The sequence below is a fragment of the Salvelinus sp. IW2-2015 genome, linkage group LG1, assembly GCF_002910315.2.
Source record: "Salvelinus sp. IW2-2015 linkage group LG1, ASM291031v2, whole genome shotgun sequence".
In the NCBI taxonomy this organism is placed as follows: domain Eukaryota; kingdom Metazoa; phylum Chordata; class Actinopteri; order Salmoniformes; family Salmonidae; genus Salvelinus; species Salvelinus sp. IW2-2015.
The window spans coordinates 10,015,538-10,035,185 of NC_036838.1; the positions used below are offsets into that span (position 1 = coordinate 10,015,538).

Here is a 19,648-nt window from a genome sequence, read left to right on the forward strand (position 1 = left end):
CGAATAAAGGGTAGGGTGTAAATTTAAGGCCACTATTTTCCTTTTTAGTTTTCAACCGTCTGTGTGCCACTGATTTCCAAATAAGCCAAGGGAAATTAGCCTTTTGAGGAAAAAGTGTGTCTGTGTGGCCAGGGTAATTTGAAAAGGGGAAAAAGGTGCTTCCTGTGCGATGCACCTCATGCCTGGGACACACCCTGCTCCCACCCAGGAGACAGCAGGGGAGGGACAACGCACGCTTTCTCTCTTGTCTCTCTGTCCTATCGGCATTACAATTTGCATGGATCTACGCTTCTGTTTTTGCCATAAATTGTCATCAAGAATCTATATATTCCATGAGGCAGGAGTCGGTCGGCCTCACTTGGGACGGCGATGTCTCATGGTGATTTTTTTGAAGGTCTATGTCCCTAGAGTTGGAAAATGTGTGATAGCAGTGCAGCAATGGTAGCTTTCTGCGTGTTATCGTTCATCCCTCCGTCCCATCAATTTTTCCCTTAGGGGTTTTACCCTATGGCAAACAATATCAGTATTGCTCACTTGTACTCTTTAATCTTGTATCATTGGAAAGCTTAGAGATTCAGACACATTTTCGGGAATGTTCAGGTCAACAGAACTTTGACCATTGACCTCTATGGTACATCGCAGCAGTGTTGGAAAAAGTACTCAATTGTCATACTTGATACCACAGAAAATGACTCAAGTAAAAGTGAAAGTCACCCAGTAAAATACTACTTGAGTAAAAGTCTAAAAGTATTTGGTTTTAAATATACTTCAGTATCAAAAGTAAATGGAACTGCTAAAATGTACTTAAGTATAAACCATTTCAAGTTCCGTATATTAAGCAAACCAGATGGCACAATTCTTATTTTTCTGTTTTTTATTGGCGGATAGCCAGGGGCACACTCCAACACTCAGACATAATTTACAAGCAAAGCATTTGTGTTTAGTGAGTCCTCCAGGTCAGAGGCAGTAGGGATGACCAGGAATGTTCTCTTGATATGTGTGAATTGGACCATTTTCCTGTCAAAATGTAGTACTTTAGGGTGTCAGGGAAAATGTATGTAAAAAAATTATGTAAAAAGTACATTGTTGTCTTTAGGAATGTAGTGAAGTAAAAGTTGGCAAAAATATGAATAGTAAAATAAAGTACAGATATCCCAGATATTTTTACTGAAGTACATTACACCACTGCATATCAGAATGACCTGTACGCCATTAAAGAGGAAACCCTGATATATTTTAAACTTTGTTTGACAAGTGGTTCTGAAAGTACATGAAATTACCTTTCAAATTATATTTAATATAGTGCATTCGGAAAGTATTCATACCCCTTGCCCCTCGTTTTTTCCCTCAGCAATCTACACGTACTACCCCATAATGACAAAGCAAAAACAGGTTTTTAGAAATGTTTGCAAATGTATTAAAAATAAACTGATCACATTTATGTAAGTATTCAGACCCTTTACTCAGTACTTTGTTAAAGAACCTTTGGCAGCGATACAGTGTCGAGTAATTTATTTTAATTTTTCTTAACCTTTATTTAACTTGGCAAGTCAGTCTTCTTGGGTAGGACTCTACAAGCTTGACACACCTGTATTTGGGGAGTTTCTCCCATTCTTCTCTGCAGATCCTCTCAAGCTCTGTAAGGTTGGATGGGGAGCGTCGCTGCACAGCTATTTTCAGGTCTCTTCAGAGATGTTCGATCGGGTTCAAGTCCGGGCTCTGACTGGGCCATTCAAGAACATTCAGAGGCTAGTCCCGAAGCCACTCATGTGTTCTCTTGGCTTTGTGCTTAGCGTTGTTGTCCTGTTGAAAGGTGAACCTTTGCCCCAGTCTGCGGTCCTGAGCGCTCTGGAGACGGTTTTCATCAAGGATCTCTCTGTACTTTGCTCTCTTCATCTTTCCCTTCATCCTGACAAGTTTCCCAGTCTCTGCCGCTGAAAACCATCCCCGCAGCATGATGCTGCCTCCACCATGCTTCACCGTAGGGATAGTGCCGGGCTTCGTCCAGATGTGACACTTGGAATTTAGGCTAAAGAGTTCAATCTTGGTTTTATCAGACCAGAGAATCATGTTTCTCATGGTCAGAGTCCTTTAGGTGCCTTTTGGCAAAATCCAAGTGGGCTCTCATGTGCCTTTTTACTGAGGAGTGGCTTCTGCCTGGCCACTCTACCATAAAGGCCTGATTGGTGGAGTGCTGCAGAGATGGCTGTCCTTCTGGAATGTTCTCCAATCTCCACAGAGGAACTCTGGAGCTCTGTCAGGGTGACCATGAGGGTTCATGCTGGGCGGCCAACTCTAGGAAGGGTGTTGGTGGTTCCAAACTTCTACCATTTAAGAATGATGACAGCCAGTGTGTTCTTTGGGACCTTCAATGCTGCAGAAATGTTTTGGTACCCTTCCCTAGATCTGTTTCTCGACACAATCCTGTCTCGGAGCAGTACAGACAATTCCTTCGACCTCATGGCTTGGTATTGCTCTGACATGCACTGTCAACTGTGAGATCTTATATAGACAGGTGTGTGTCCAATCAATTGAATGTACCACAGGTGGACTTAAATCAAGTTGTAGAAACATCTCAAAGATGATCAATGGAAACATGATGCACCTGAGCTCAATTTTGAGTCTCATAGCAAAGGGTCTGAATACTTATGTAAATAAGGTATTTCTGTTTTTTATTTGTAATACATTTGCTAACATTTCTAAAAACCTGCTTTCGCTTTGTCATTATAGGGTATTGTGTGTAGATTGATGAGGAACTATTTTTATGTAATCCATTTTAGAATAAGGCTGTAACGTAACAAAATGTGGAAAAAGTCAAGGGGTCTGAATACTTTTTGTGTGTGTGAGAGACCATTTGCTGACACACATATAACATGCACACACATTTATACTGACTCAACACAACTCAAAAGTTTGGACACACCTACTCATTCAAGGGTTTTTCTTTATTTGTACTATTTTCTACATTGTAGAATAGTAGTGAAGACATCAAAACTATTGAATAACACATATGGAATCATATAGTAACCAAAAAAGTGTTAAACAAAATAAAATATATTTAAGATTTTTCAAAGTAGCCACCCTTTGCTTTGATGACAGCTTTGCACTCTTGGCATTCTCTCAACCAGTTTTATGAGGAATGCTTTTCCAACAGTCTTGAAGGAGTTCCCACATACGCTGAGTGCTTGTTGGCTGCTTTTCCTTCACTCTGTGGTCCAACTCATCCCAAACAATCTCAATTGGGTTGAGGTCGGGTGATTGTGGAGGCCAGTACATCTGATGCAGCACTCCATCACTCCTTGGTCAAATAGTTCTTACACAGCCTGGAGGTGTGTTGGGTCATTGTCCTGCTGAAAAACAAATGATTGTCCCACGAAGCACTAACCAGATGGGATTGGCGTATCGCTGCAAAATGCTGTGGTAGCCATGCTGGTTCAGTGTGCCTTAAATTCTAAATAAATCACAGACAGTGCCACCAGCAAAGCACCATCACACCTCCTCCTCCATGCTTCACGGTTGGAACCACACATGCAGAGATCATCCGTTCACCTACTCTGCATCTCACAAAGACACGTGGTTGGAACCAGAAATCTCCAATTTGGACCCATCAGACCAAAGGACAGATTTCCACCTGTCTAATGTCCATTGCTTGTGTTTCTTGGCCCAAGCAAGTCTCTTCTTATTGGTGTCCTTTAGTAGTGGCTTCTTTGCAGCAATTTGACCATGAAGGCCTGTTTTACACAGTCTCCTCTGAACAGTTTATGTTTATGTGTCTGTTAGTTGAACTCTGTGAAGCATTTATCTGGGCTGCAATCTGAGGCTGGTAACTCTAATGAACTTATCCTCTGCAGCAGAGGTAACTCTGTTTTCCTTTCCTGTGGCGGTCCTCATGAGAGCCAGTTTCAGCATAGCGCTTGATTGTTTTTGCGACTGCACTTGGAAGAAACTGACTGGCCTTCATGTCTTAAAGTAATGGACTGTCGTTTCTCTTTGCTTATTTGAGCTGTTCTTCCCATAATATGGACTTGGTCTTTTACCAAATAGAGTTATCTTCTGTATACCACCCCTACTTTGTCACAACACAACTGATTGGCTCAAACGCATTAAGATGGAAAGAAATTCCACAAATTAACTTTAACAAGGCACACCTGTTAATTTAAAGTAATTCCAGGTGACTACCTCGTGAGCTGGTTGAGAGAATGCCAAGAGTGTGCAAAGCTGTCATCAAGGCAAAGGGTGGCTGCTTTGAAGAATCTAAAATCTATATTTTTTTATATATATGTGTGTTTTTTTATATCCCCTTTTCTCCCCAATTTCGTGGTATCCAATTGGTAGTTAGTCTTGTTCCATCGTTGCAACTCCCTTATGTACTCGGGAGAGGCGAAGTTCGAGAGCCGTGCGTCCTCCGAAACACAACCCAGCCAAGCCGCACTGCTTCTTGACACAATGCCCGCTTAATCCGGAAGTCAGCCGCACCAATCTGTCGGTGGAAACACCGTACACCTGGCGACCGTGTCAGCGAGCACTGCATCCGGCCCGCCACAGGAGTCGCTAGTGCGCAATGGGACAAGAACATCCCTGCCAGCCAAACCCTCCCCAAACCCGGACGACGCTGAGCCAATTTTGCGCCGCCCCATGGGTTTCCCGGTCACGGCCAGCTCCGACAGAGCCTGGACTCAAACCAGGAACTCTAGTGGCACAGCTAGCACTGCGATGCAGTGCCTTAGACCACTGCGCCACTCGGGAGGCCAATATATTTAGATTTTAACACTTTTTTTGGTTACTACATGATTCCATATGTGTTATTTCATAGTTCTGATGTCTTCACTATTGTTCTACAATGTAAAAAATAAAAACCCTTGAATGAGTAGGTGTCAACATTCGACTGGTCCTGTGTGTGTGTATAGTGGCAAGAAAAAGTATGAAAACCTTTTTGGAATTACCTGGATTTCTGCATAAATTGGTCATAAAATTTGATCTGATCTTCCTCTAAGTCACAACAACAGACAAACACAGTCTGCTTAAACTAATAACACACAAACAATTATACGTGTTCATGTCTTTATTGAACACACCGTGTAAGCATTCACAGTGTAGGGTGTAAAAAGTATGTGAACCCTTGGATTTAATAACTGGTTGACCCTCCTTTGGCAGCAATAAACTCAACCAAACATTTTCTGTAGTTGTGGATCAGACCTGCACAATGGTCAGGAGGAATTTTGAACCATTCAGCTTTACAAAACTGTTTCAGTTCAGCAATATTCTTAGGATGTCTGGTGTGAACCGCTCTTTTCTTCTGTTGAAGCCATTCTGTTGTTGAGTTACTTCTGTTTTTTGGGTCGTTGTCCTGTTGCATCACCCAACTTCTGTTGCGCTTCAATTGGCGGATAGCCTTACATTCTCCTGCAAAATGTCTTGATCAACTTGGGAATTCATTTTTCCGTCGGTGATAGCAAGCTGTCCAGGTCCTGAGGCAGTAAAGCAGCCCCAAACCATGATGCTCCCTCCACTGTACTTTACAGTTGGGAAGAGGTTTTGATGTTGGTGTGCTGTGCCTTTTTTTCTCCACACATAGTGTTGTGTGTTCCTTCCAAACAACTCAACTGTAGTTTCATCTGTCCACAGAATATTTTGCCAAAAGCGCTGTGGAACATCCAGGTGCACTTTTGCGAACTTCAGACATGCAGCAATGTTTTTTTTTGACAGCAGTGGCTTCTTCCGTGGTGTCCTCCCATGAACACCATTCTTGTTTAGTGTTTTACGTATTCTAGACTCGTCATCAGAGATGTTAGCATGTTCCAGAGATTTCTGTAAGTCTAGCTGACACTCCAGGATTCTTCTTAACCTCATTGAGCATTCTGCACTGTGCTCTTGCAGTCATCTTTTCAGGACGGCCACTCCTAGGGAGAGTAGCAACAGTGCTGAACTTTCTCCATTTATAGACAATTTGACTTACTGTGGACTGATGAACATCAAGGCTTTTAGAGATACTTTTGTAACCCTTTCCAGATTTATGCAAGTGAACAATTCTTAATCTTAGGTCTTCTGAGATCTCTTTGTTCGAGGCATGGTTCCCATCAGGCAATGCTTCTTGTGAATAGCAAACTCCAATGTTGTGAGTGTTTTTTATAGGGAAAGGCAGCTCTAACCAACAACTCCACTCTCGTCTCGTTGATTGGACTCCAGGTTAGCTGACTCCTGACTCCAATTTGCTTTTTGAAAAGTCATTAGCCTAGGGGTTCACATACTTTTTCCAACCTACACTGGGAATGTTTAAATGATGTATTCAATATAGACAAGAAAAATACAATAATTTGTGTTATTAGTTTAAGCACACTGTGTTTGTCTATTGTTGTGACTAATAGGAAGATGCTGATATCCAGGTAATTCCAAAAGGTTCACATACTTTTTCGTGTGTGTGTGTGATAACTAAATAAGGTTTGGGATGTTAAAACGTTTTCAGTGTGAACTTAAACGTTTAAAGCCAGATATAAAGTATGTAGAAAAGATAATGGAGCTGTATATTTTTTTAATAAGATCATCTTTGAGAACTAACAACCACCAGAATAACTGTCTAAAATACATTTTGTTATAAAGTTTGAGTCACTCAGATAGCATAAGAACACAACATAAGCCAAGGCAAAATGTGTAGAATTGCAGGAAATTGGCAATAAAACTGGCATTATCTCTCTGCCCCATTGCAAAATGTGTAGAATTGCAGGGGAAAATGGCAATAAAACTGCATTAACTCTCTGCCCCATTGCAAAATGCGTAGAATTGCAGGAAATTGGCAATAAAACTGGCATTATCTCTCTGCCCCATTGCAAAATGTGTAGAATTGCAGGAAATTGGCAATTAAAACTGCATTATCTCTCTGCCCCATTGCAAAATGCGTAGAATTGCAGGAAATTGGCAATAAAACTGGCATTATCTCTCTGCCCCATTGCAAAATGCGTAGAATTGCAGGAAATTGGCAATAAAACTGGCAATATCTCTGCCCCATTGCAAAATGCGTAGAATTGCAGGAAGAAAACTTTAAAGTAACTACCCAGTGAAAATCGAACATTTTATAAGTTAATATTCTGTTATGTCATACCCAAATAATGTTGTTGACTTGTCCTATACTTGTATTTGTGGTCAAAGCCTAGTAGAAACACTGCAGTGTGTATGTCGGTGGTGGGTAGGGCAGGCCGGTGATCTATTTTCAAGCGTGTGTGGTGGAGTGGCGGCTGCGTGCGTCAGAGCAGCGTCTGTTTCCTGGCTGAAATAGTTTCAGGCCGATTGTTTGTAAATCCACACTGAGGCAGCTATTGTCTCCCCCCCACCACTGCCCGCCAACCCCAGCCAGACCCCGGTGAAAGGGCTTGGACAGATCCAACATGTGAACCACTAGCTAACGGTCCTGTTCTCCCGCATAACCACAGTATCAGCACTCCTAATATACACACAGACCTGGGTCATGTTCACTAGGGAATGTTTGACATTTTGTTTGTCTGTCCTGTTTGGTGCCTAATAAACATGACATTGGTTAGCATATCTTAGACTGTTAACTTAATAGTTATAAGATGTCTAGCTAGCAAACAGTAGCGAATTTCATACAATTCATCACCGCAAAGTCATGAAAGAACAATAGCTACTTGCACACTGCTGAGAATGATTGATTAACAAAATGGCTGACAATCCCCTTGTTTTTCCTTCTTGCAGATCCAAATTTCGTCCGAACATTTCTAACAACCTACAGGTCCTTCTGTAAACCTCAGGAGCTGCTGGGTCTTCTTATGGAGAGGTGAGGTCAACTGGATACACCGACGCTTTCGTGCTAGCAAACTTGCAACATTGTAATATTCTGGGCCCTCAAAGTTTCCTGAGCCAGTGAGCTTGGGACACATCTGTAGGGATAAGAAGTAATCAGGTATTTTATGACGTTTGCACTGGATCAGACAGAGCATTACATTTTTCCCTTTCATGCTGAGTGGTTATTGAAAGGGGGAGAGATGGATTTCTTTTTAAATATACATTGAGGAACCATTGTCATTCTCAATAAAAAACACACCTTTACTCACTGTTTGAGGTGAATGTGCGGGGGCACTGGTTAGTCAAGGTAACATGTATATGTAGGTAGAGTTAAAGTGACTATGCATAGATAATAACCAGAGAGTAGCAGCGGTGTAACAGAGGGGGGGGGGGGTTGCACAATGCAAATAGTCTGGGTAGCCAATTTGATTAGCTGGTCAGGAGTCTTATGGCTTGGTGGTAGAAGCTGTTTAGAAGCCTCATGCACCTAGACTTGGCGCTCCGGAACTGCTTTCCGTGCGGTAGCAGAAAGAACAGTCTGACTAGGGTGGCTAGAGTCTTTGATGATTTTTAGGGCCTTCCTCTGACACCGCCTGGTATAGAGGTGCTGGATGGCAGGAAGCTTGGGCCCAATGATGTACTGGGCCGTATGTACTACCCTCTGTAGTGCCTTGCGGTCAGAGGCCGAGCAGTTGCCATAACAGGCTGTGATGCAACCCGTGAGGATGCTCTCGATGGTGCAGCTGTAGAACCTTTTGAGTATCTGAGGACCATGGCAAATCTTTTCAGTCTCCTGAGGGGGAATATTTTTTGTCATGCCCTCTTCACGGTGTGCTTGGACCATGTTAGTTTGTTGCTGATGTGGACGCCAAGGAACTTGAAGCTCTCAACCTGCTCCACTACAGCCCAGTCAATGAGAATGTGGGCGTGCTCGGTCCTCATTTTCCTGTAGTCCACGATCATCTCCTTTGTCTTGATCACATTGAAGGAGAGGTTGTTGTCCTTGCACCACACAGTCAGGTGTTTGAACTCTTCCCTATAGGCTGTCTCATCGTTGTCGGTGATCAGGCCTACCACTGTTGTGTCATCAACAAACTTAATGATGGTGTTGGAGTTGTGCTTGGCCGTGCAGTCATGTGTGAACAGGGAGTACAGGAGGGGACTGAGAATGCACCCTTGAGGGGCCCCCTTGTTGAGGATCAATGTGGCGGATGTGTTGTTACCTACCCTTACCACCTGCGAGATGTCCCTCAGGAATTCCATTATCCAGTTTCAGAGGGAGGTGTTTAGTCCCAGGGTCCATAGCTTAGTGATGAACTTTGAGGGCACTATGGTGTTGAATGCTGAGCTGTATTCAATGAATAGCATTCTCTCATAGGTGTTCCTTTTGTCCAAGTGTGAAAGGGCAGTGTGGGTTGATTGCATCATCTGTGGGTCTGTTGGTGCGGTATGCAAATTGGAGTGGGTCTAGGGTTTCTAAGATAATGGTGTTGATGTGAGCCATGACCAGCCTTGCAAAGCATTTCATGGCTACAGACGTGAGTGCTACAGGTCGGTAGTCATTTAGGCAGGTTACCTTAGTGTTCTTGGGCACAGGGACTATGGTGGTCTGCTTGAAACATGATGGTATTACATTCTCAGACAGGTAGAGGTTGAAAATGTCAGTGAAGACACTTGCTAGTTTGTCAGTGCATGCTCGGAGTACATGTCCTGGTAATCCGCCTTGTGAATGTTGACTTATTTAAAGGTCTTACTCACATCGGCTGCGGAGAGCGTGATCACACAGTCATCCGGAACAGCTGATGCTCTCATGCATGTTTCAGTGTTACTTGCCTCTATGCGAGCATAGAAGTAATTTAGTAATTTAGGCTTGTGTCACTGAGCAGCTCTCGGCTGTGCTTCCCTTTGTAGTCCGTAATAGTTTTCAAGCCCTGCCACATCCAACAAGTGTCAGAGCCGGTGTAGTACGATTCGATCTTAGTCCTGTATTGATGCTTTGCCTGTTTGATGGTTCGTCGGAGGGCATAGTGGGATTTCTTGTAAGCGTCCAGATTAGTCTCCTGCTCCTTGAAAGCGGCACTTCTACCCTTTAGCTCAGTGCGGATGTTGCCTGTAATCCATGGCTTCTGGTTGGGGTATGTACGTACAGTCACTGTGGGGACGACGTCCTCGATGCACTTATTGCTAAAGCCAGTAACTGATGTGGTGTACTCCTCAATGCCATCGAAAGAATCCCGGAACATATTCCAGTCTGGAACCTCGACTGTCTGGTTAAAGGTGTATCCCAGATTCCACACTGCTGTGTCTTCTCAGTTCTGATTTTGTTTTCTGGAACCTTCCAGGTTTGAAATTCCCGAGCCGAAGCCCACAGAGGCGGACCAGATGGCCATAGAGAATGGAGACCAACCTCTCAGCGCCGAACTCAAACGATTTCGCAAGGAGTTTGTCCAGCCAGTCCAACTCAGGTACCTCTGCACCCCTCTCCATTTACCACACCTAATTCCAGAGGTTTTGTTCATTAGGGACTATAACAGAAAACATTCGACAAAAAAAACAGTTATTCTTGGACAAGTCGAGGTAGCCCCTGTCTGTTTTCTTTCATTTTGGTGCCTAATGAACTTGACCTAGGGGTCAACAGTACATCCTGGTTTTCTTGTGGTACACTTGGAAGGTAGTCTGTCCTGATTAGCAGAGAAAGGTTTCAAACTTTTTCAATGCTGGGCTGAAACAAAAGCATGCACTCTTTACGTTTTTTATATATATATTTTTTTTTATGCTCCATATACTGTGCGTTCGGGAAGTATTCAGATCCCTTCCCCTTTTCCACTTTTTTGTTACATTACAGCCTTATTCTAAAATAGATTTTTTTTTTTATGTAAAAATCCTCATCAATTTACACATGATTCCACATAATGACAAAGCGGGTTTAGAATTTTTTGCTAAATTTTACAAATAAAAACAGACATACCTTATTTACATAAGTATTCAGACCCTTTGCTATGAGACTCTCTAAATTGAGCTCAGGTGCATCCTGTTTCCATTGCTCATCCTTGAGATGTTTCTACAACTTGATATAAGTCCACCTGTGGTACATTCAATTGATTGAGCATGATTTGGAAAGGCACACACCTGTCTATATATGGTCCCACTGTTGACAGTGCATGTCAGAGCAAAAACAAAGCCATGAGGTCGAAGGAATTGTCTGTAGAGCTCCGAGACAGGATTGTGTCTCGGACTCTTCCTGGGGAAGGGTACCAATTTTTTTTTGCAGCGTTGAAGATCCCCTACAACACAGTGGCCTCCTTTCTTAAATGGAAGAAGTTTGGAACCACCAACACTCTTCCTAGAGTTGGCCGCCCAGCCAAACTGAGCAATCAGGGGAGAAGGGCCTTGGTCAGGTGGGTGACTAAGAACCCGATGGTCACTCTGACAGAGTTCATCTGTGGAGATGGGAACCTTCCAGAAGGACCGCCATCTCTGCAGCACTCCACCAATCAGGCCCTTATGGTAGACTGGCCAGACGGAAGCCACCACTCAGTAAAAGGCGCGTGACAGCCTGCTTGGAGTTTGCCAAAAGGCACCTAAATGACTCTCAGACCATGAGAAACAAGATTCTCTGATCTGATAAAACCAATATTGAACTCTTTAACCTGCATGCCAAGCTTCATGTCTGGAGGAAACCTGGCACCATCCCTATGGTGAAGCATGGTATTTTTCAGCGGCAGTGACTGGGAGACTAGCCAGGATCGAGGGAAAGATGAACGGAGCAAGGTACAGAGAGATCCTTGATGAAAACCTGCTCCAGAGCATTCAGGACCTCAAACTGGAGTGAAAGTTAATCTTCCATCAGGACAACAACCCTAAGCACACAGCCAAGACAACGCAAGAGTGGCTCTGAATGTCCTGGAGTGGCCTAGCCAGAGCCCGGACTTGAACCCAATCGAACATTTCTGGAGAGACCTGAAAATAGCTGTGCAGCGACGCTCCCCATCCAACCTGACAGAGCTTGAGAAGATCTGCAGAGAAGAATGGGAGAAACTATAGGTGTGCAAATACAGGTATGCCGAGCTTGTAGTGTCATAACCAGGAAGACTTGAGGCTGTAATCGTTGCCAAAGGTGCTTCAACAAAATACTGAGTAAAGGGTCTGAATACTTATGTAAATGTGAAATTTCAGTTTTACATTTTTTTTATAAATTTGCTAACATTTCTAGAAACCTGTTTTTGCTGTGAATTTTTTGGGTGTGGGAAATTCAAGGGTCTGAATACTTTCAGAATGCATTGTATGTATTTTTTTGTAAATATATATTTTTTTATATATATTTTCCTACTTTATTATTTTCCCCTAACCCTTACACCCCTCCCATAATTGGAGTAAACTAATGGACAACAATACTTAAGCTTAAACTTCAGGTTATACATACTACATAGATTTCACAGACAGTATATTTTAAATTAGCTATCTTTCTTTATGTTTTTTTGGTCCCAGCCTTCAGCTACCCTCAACCCTTCCCACCTACAGTTGAAGTCGGAAGTTTACATACACCTTAGCCAAACACATTTAAACTCAGTTTTTCACAATTCCTGACATTTAATCCTAGTAAAAATTCCCTGTCTTAGGTCAGTTAGGATCACTTTATTTTAAGAATGTGAAATGTCAGAATAATAGTAGAGAGAGTGATTTATTTCAGCTTTTATTTCTTTCATCACATTCCCAGTGGGTCAGAAGTTTACGTACACTCAATTGGTATTTGGTAGCATTGCCTTTAAATTGTTTAACTTGGGTCAAACGTTTCGGGTAGCCTTCCACAAGCTTCCCACAATAAGTTGGGTGAATTTTGGCCCATTCCTCCTGACAGAGCTGGTGTAACTGAGTCAGGTTTGTAGGCCTCCATGCTCGCACACACCTTTTCAGTTCTGGCCACAAGTTTTCTATAGGATTGAGGTCAGGGCTTGTGATGGCCACTCCAATACCTGGACTTTGTTGTCCTTAAGCCATTTTGCGACAACTTTGGAAGTATGCTTGGGGTCAATGTCCATTTGGAAGACCTATTTGCAACCAAGCTTTAACTTCGTGACTGATGTCTTGAGATGTTGCTTTAATATATCGACATCATTTTCTTTCCTCATGATGCCATCTATTTTGTGAAGTGCACCAGTCCCTCCTGCAGCAAAGCACCCCCACAACATGATGCTGCCACCCCCGTGCTTCACGGTTGGGATGGTGTTCTAAAGGCTTCTAAGCCTCTCCCTTTTTCCTCCAAACATAACGATGGTCATTATGGCCAAACAGTTCTATTTTTGTTTCATCAGACCAGAGGACATTTCTCCAAAATGTATGATCTTTGTCCCCATGTGCAGTTGCAAACCGTAGTCTGGCTTTTTTATGGCGGTTTTGGAGCAGTGGCTTCTTCCTTGCTGAGCGGCCTTTTAGGTTATGTCGATATAGGACTCGTTTTACTGTGGATATAGATACTTTTGTACCCGTTTCCTCCAGCATCTTCACAAGGTCCTTTGCTGTTGTTCTGGGATTGATTTGCAATTTTCACACCAAAGTACGTTCATCTCTAGGAGACAGAACGCGTCTCCTTCCTGAGAGGTATGATGGCTGCGTGGTCCCATGGTATTTATTTTTGCGTACTATTGTTTGTACAGATGAACATGGTACCTTCAGGCGTTTGGAAATTGCTCCCAAGGATGAACCAGACTTGTGGAGGTCTACATTTGTTTTTCTGAGGTCTTGGCTGATTTCTTTTGATTTTCCCATGATGTCAAGCAAAGAGCCACTGAGTTTGAAGGTAGGCCTAGAAATACATCCACAGGTACACCTCCAATTGACTCGAATGATGTCAATTAGCCTATCAGAAGCTTCTGAAGCCATGACATCCTTTTCTGGAATTTTCCAAGCTGTTTAAAGGCACAGTCAACTTAGTGGATGTAAACTTCTGACCCTCTTGAATTGTGATACAGTGAATTATAAGTGAAATAATCTGTCTGTAAACAATTGTTGGAAAAATTACTTGTCATGCACAAAGTAGATATCCAAACCGACTTGCCAAAACTATAGTTTGTTAACAAGAAATTTGTGGAGTGGTTGAAAAACAAGTTTTAATGACTCCAACCTAAGTGTATGTAAACTCCTGACTTCAACTGTATCTCTGTGATGTGCATCCCATTTTCATTTCTAGCTGTGGCTCTCTGGTCTCTTATCAGTCAACTAATCTCTCTTCCAGTCTCTTAGGAGTTGGTTTAAGTTCCTAAGTCAGGGGCAGATTTATTTAGTTTTTAGGTCAGGATTTGTAGTTAGCGCTCTCTTGCTGGTCTGTAACTGGTATCTTAACTGGTTTTGACCTACTCGCTCTTCCTGCAGGGTACTGAATGTATGTCGCCACTGGGTGGAGCACCACTTCTATGACTTTGAGCGGGACTGTCAGTTACTCAAGTGTCTGGAGGAGTTCATTGCATTGGTGCGAGGTATGTGTGGATAAATCGGGGCAAGGACTTTCTCCTCTTTCGTTGCATATCCTCTCTTTTTGTCTTGTATTTTCTCCTCTCTTTTTTTTCTTATTTTCCTCTCGTCTCTTCCTCTCTCGTATCTCTCCTCCTCTTCTCTGAGTGACAATCTCCCTCTCTGTGACCCCTCCCAGGCAAGGCCATGAAGAAGTGGGTGGAGTCCATTACCAAGATCATCCAGAGGAAGAAGCAAGCACAGGCCAATGGGCCCAGCCACAACATCACCTTCGAGAGCTCGCCACCGCCCATCGAGTGGCACCTCAGCAAGTCGGGCCAGACAGACCAGTTTGACCTCATGACCCTCCACCCCATTGAGATCGCCCGGCAGCTCACACTGCTCGAGTCCGACTTCTACAGGTAGGCCACTGTCCACGGCAGTGTTTTTTTTATAACTCCAGTCCTTTTTGTTCCAGTCCAGTACTAAAGCACCTCAATTTATCACTGGCTTGATGATTACTTGGATCAGCTGTGTAAGTGGTGGACTAGAGCAAAAATGTGACTCACCACCTGGATTCGGTGCTATGGAGCAAAATGTGAAATGGTGTCTTTTACATTGGATAAAAGTATAGACTCGGAGATAGAAAATGGTTTATCATACACTCTGCTTTGAAAGTTGATGAACTTGTAACACCACTTTTGAGAAAATGGCCCTTGAATGTTTTTGGACACCTACTTGGAGAGCTCTTCTTTGTCTACACCCATTCAGCATTGTTCACACCCTCTTAAGCCTTAGCCCCGCCCATCTCTTTAAGGATTAAATGTGAGGCCATGTGTTAAACAGAGTGAGTAGTGTAGTAAACAACTGAGGATTTCAAGACAAAAAGTGGTAAAAGTAGTAGCCTACAATAAGGAAAAGCTCCAGCTAAAAATACACTTTATCTAGTCTTGTCCTATATCCTAATTTGACTTTGGTGCAGGTCATGTTCTTCACATTACCGTCTCTGGCAAACACACACTATATCAAATAAAATATTTTTTGTTAATTTGTCACATGCACAGGATACAGAAGGTGTAAATGGTACAGTGAAATGGTTACTTGCATATTTGCATAGCAGCAATATCAAAAATAGAAAGGCCAGCATCGCGGAGTCGCCTCTTCACTGTTGACGTTGAGACTGGTGTTTTGCAGGTACTATTTAATGAAGCTGCCAGTTGAGGACTTGAGGCGTCTGTCTCTCAAACTAGACACTAATGTACTTGTCCTCTTGCTCTGTTGTGCACCGGGGCCTCCCACTCCTCTTTCTATTCTGGTTAGTGACCGTCTACGGTGTTCTGTGAAGGGCGTAGTACACAGCGTTGTACGAGATCTTCAGTTTCTTGGAAATTTCTCGCATGGAATAGCCTTGATTTCTCAGAACAATAATAGACTGACGAGTTTCAGAAGAAAGGGCTTGGTTTCTGGCCATTCTGAGCCTGTAATCGAACCCACAAATGCTGGTGCTCCAGATACTCAACTAGTCTAAAGAAGGCCAGTTTTATTGCTTCTTTAATTAGCACAACAGTTTTCAGCTGTGCTAACATAATTGCAAAAGGGTTTTCTAATGATCAATTAGCCTTTTAAAATGATAAACTTGGATTAGCTAACACAACGTGCCATTGGAACACAGGAGTGATGGTTGCTGATAATGGGCCTCTGTACGCCTACGTAGATATTCTATAAAAAATCTGCCATTTCCAGCTACAATAGTTATTTACAACATTAATCATGTCTACGCTGTATTTCTGATCAATTTGATGTTATTTTAATGGACAAAAAATGTGCTTTTCTTTCAAAAACAAGGACATTTCTAAGTGACCCCAAACTTTTGAACGGTAGTGTACTTACACACATGCATACAGTTGAAGTTGGAAGTGTACATACAGTTAGGTTGGAGTCATTAAAACTCGTTTTTCAACCACTCCACAAATTTCTTGTTAACAAACTATAGTTTTGGCAAGTCGGTTAAGACATCTACTTTGTGCATGACACAAGTAATTTTTACAGCAATTGTTTACAGACAGATTATTTCACTTATAATTCACTGTATCACAATGGTGGGTCAGTGGGTCAGAAGTTTACATACACTAAGTTGACTGTGCCTTTAAACAGCCTGGAAAATTCCAGAAAAGGATGTCATGGCTTTAGAAGCTTCTGATAGGCTAATTGACATCATTTGAGTCAATTGGAGGTGTACTTGTGAATGTATTTCAAGGCCTACCTTCAAACTCAGTGGCACTTTGCTTGACATCATGGGAAAATGTTAAAAAATATACCAAAAAAAAAAGTCTGGCTCATCCTTGGGAGCAATTTCCAAACGCCTGAATGTACCACGTTCATCTGTACAAACAATAGTACGCAAGTATAAACACCATGGGACCCCGCAGCCGTCATACCGCTCAAGGATGGAGACGCATTCTGTCTACTAGAGATGAGCGTACTTTGGTACTTTCCAAAACCACCATTAAAAAAGACAGACTACGGTTTGCAACTGCACAAAGATGGTACTTTTTGGAGAAATGTCCTCTGGTCTGATGAAACAAAAATAGAACTGTTTGGCCATAATGACCATCGTTATTTTTGGAGGATAAAGGGGATGCTTGTAAGCCGAAGAACACCATCCCAACCATGAAGCACGAGGGTGGCAGCATCATGTTATGGGAGTGCTTTGCTGCAGGAGGGACTGGTGCAGTTCACAAAGTAGATGGCATCATGAGGATGTAAAATTATGTGGATATGTTGAAGCAACATTCCAAGACATCAGTCAGGAAGTTAAAGTTGTGGCAAAATGGCTTAAGGACAACAAAGTCAAGGTAATGGAGTGGCCATCACAAAGCCCTGACCTCAACCCTATAAAACATTTGTGGGCAGAACTGAAAAAGCATGTGCGAGCAAGGAGGCTTAACAAACCTGACTCAGTTACACCAGCTCTGTCAAGAGGAATGGGCCACAATTCACTCAACTTATTGTGGGAAGCTTGTGGAAGACTACCCAAACCATTTGACCCAAGTTAAACAATTTAAAGGCAATGCCACCAAATACCAATTGTAAACTTTTGACCCACTGGGAATGTGATGAAAGAAATTAAAGCTGAAATAAATCATTCTCTCTACTATTACTCTGACATTTCACATTCTTAAAATAAAGTGGTGATCCTAACTGACCTAAGACAGGGAATTTTTACAAGATTAAATGTCAGGAATTGTGAAAAACTGAGTTTAAATGTATTTGGTTGAGGTGTATGTAAACTTCCGACTTCAACTGTACATATACACAAACGTGCAGCACCAGAGAGGGGACACACTTCCCCCTCTGACGTCGCTGGGCCTGTGGGAACAGCTAGGGTGGGCCGTACCCAAGGTTATCCCCTCACCGCTTTCCCACGCTCCAGGGTGAAGTTTCCCCTTGGTGCAGATCTATGATCAGCTTCCTCTCTCCCAATTCTAACCGTAACCATTAGTGGGGGAAATTCAGAACTGACCCGAGATCAGCATCTATGGTAACTCAATGTATATACTGTAAGAATATCAATTGAAATGTCCATGAATTGAGCTGGTCCTCATTAATGTACCGTAGGTCACTTCATTACTCCCTCTTTGTTTACTACACAAGCTTCTGACTCAGCTGACTTTGTTGTTGAAGTATAAAAACATGAGTTACAAAAACGCATTCACAGGGTTGGTTAACTCTCGAGGTTCCTCGGGTCTCCACCGGATTAGGTAAATCCGCTTTTTAGTTTTAATGCGCCTCACTGCTGGAACAATTTACAGCTCTCATTAAAATGAGATGTTCTGTTGCAGCTCGGGCAGTTTAGGGCGTTGATTGAAAACCTGGTAGCTAAGAACTGTAACTGTTGTTTATGAGTCTGTATTTACTTTTTGCGTATTCTTTTTAATATTAGCCCGTATTTATGCATGTTTAGTTTTAAATGTGTATATTGATGTGTATTGTGTACACAGGGCTCACCTGGAAATGAGACCCTTGGCTACCTGTTTAAAATAAAGTTAAAATAAAAACATACAAAAATTCACCGTACTCCATTTCCTACGACGAGATCGCAACACACCGGCCTTGTGGGCCAACAATGGTCGCCGGTATTGTCCGAAAATCTTACCACAATTGCTGCCACAAACTCCCTTAGCTGCCAAGACTGGAGTCGGTAGAAGTTTGCACCTAACCACTGACACAAGGTCAGATTTTTTTGTTGTTGTTGGTGTCATATAACTAATAATGGTGGTTCTCTGTGGCTCATATGGTGAACACATGATACTAGCAACACTACAGTTGTGGCTTCAATTTCTGCTGGGATCACATAAACATACAGTATAGTGACTGCATACATTTTTTGTAAGTCTCTTTGAATAATGGCATATAATAGTTTGGGTATATGGTAATCTCCTCCTAGGTCTTTGGTTCGGAGCATCTACTTGAAGCAACTGACCTCTGCATTATTGTCCTCTCTCTGACCTCTGACCTATATCTACAGGGCGGTGCAGCCGTCAGAGCTGGTGGGCAGCGTGTGGACGAAGGAGGACAAGGAGCTGAACTCGCCCAACCTTCTGCGCATGATCCGCCACACCACCAACCTCACGTTGTGGTTCGAAAAGTAAGAGCACCCGTTTTGTTTTTTTGGCATCACAAAGAAGCGGTACTCGTGAAACGAGACCATGATATTCCTTACACTTGCGCTGTTGACAAAGCATTTTCTATGATGAATTTATGGCATGATAAAGTATATTATGTAGCTGTTATGTAGCTTAATGTATACTGAACAAAACTATAAACACAACATGTAAAGTGTTGGTCCCATGTTTCATGAGCTGAAATATAAGATCCCAGAAATTTTCCCTGAGGACAAAAAGCTTATTTCTCTCAAATGTTGTGCACAAATGAGTTTACATCCCTGTTAGTGAGCATTTCTCCTTTGCCAAGATAATCCATCCACCTGACAGGTGTGGCATATCAAGAAGCTGATTAAACAGCATGATCATTACACAGGTTCACCTTGTGCAGGTTCACCTTGTGTATGTATTTTCTTTCCCCCACTTACCTTACACTTTGTCATCCACCGGCTGTGGAAATAAAATTACCGAACTATGCAGACCTGAGTCATGTTTATTAGGGCTTGCAGCGGGAAAACGTTTTGCAATTCAAAACAAAAAGGTCGTCCCTCCCTGTTTGTCAGTTGTCCGTTTAGTCCCTAATGAACACAGGGCCCTGGCCCCTGGGTTTAAATAGCATTTTCTTTTCTCAATGTACCACGTTCTCCACAGGTGTATCGTAGAGACGGAGAACCTGGAAGAGCGGGCAGCGGTGGTGGCGCGTATCATCGAGATCCTGCAGGTGTTCCAGGAGCTCAACAACT

General features: G+C 42.7%; 1 protein-coding gene across 1 annotated transcript in view; it reads left to right on the forward strand.

Moving 5' to 3' along the window:
- LOC111957031 (son of sevenless homolog 1) overlaps nucleotides 1–19,647 on the forward strand; it is a gene marked incomplete at its 3' end in the record, with an annotated part of 70,857 nt that extends 51,210 nt beyond the window's left edge. Inside the window, exons 11-16 of the mRNA XM_023978114.3 lie at nucleotides 7,705–7,786; nucleotides 10,137–10,259; nucleotides 14,164–14,267; nucleotides 14,441–14,663; nucleotides 18,770–18,889; nucleotides 19,557–19,647. Of these exons, the coding sequence (XP_023833882.2) occupies nucleotides 7,705–7,786; nucleotides 10,137–10,259; nucleotides 14,164–14,267; nucleotides 14,441–14,663; nucleotides 18,770–18,889; nucleotides 19,557–19,647 (743 nt within the window). The remainder of the gene's footprint in view (nucleotides 1–7,704; nucleotides 7,787–10,136; nucleotides 10,260–14,163; nucleotides 14,268–14,440; nucleotides 14,664–18,769; nucleotides 18,890–19,556) is intronic.
- Between the last annotated feature and the right edge of the window lies 1 nt (nucleotide 19,648).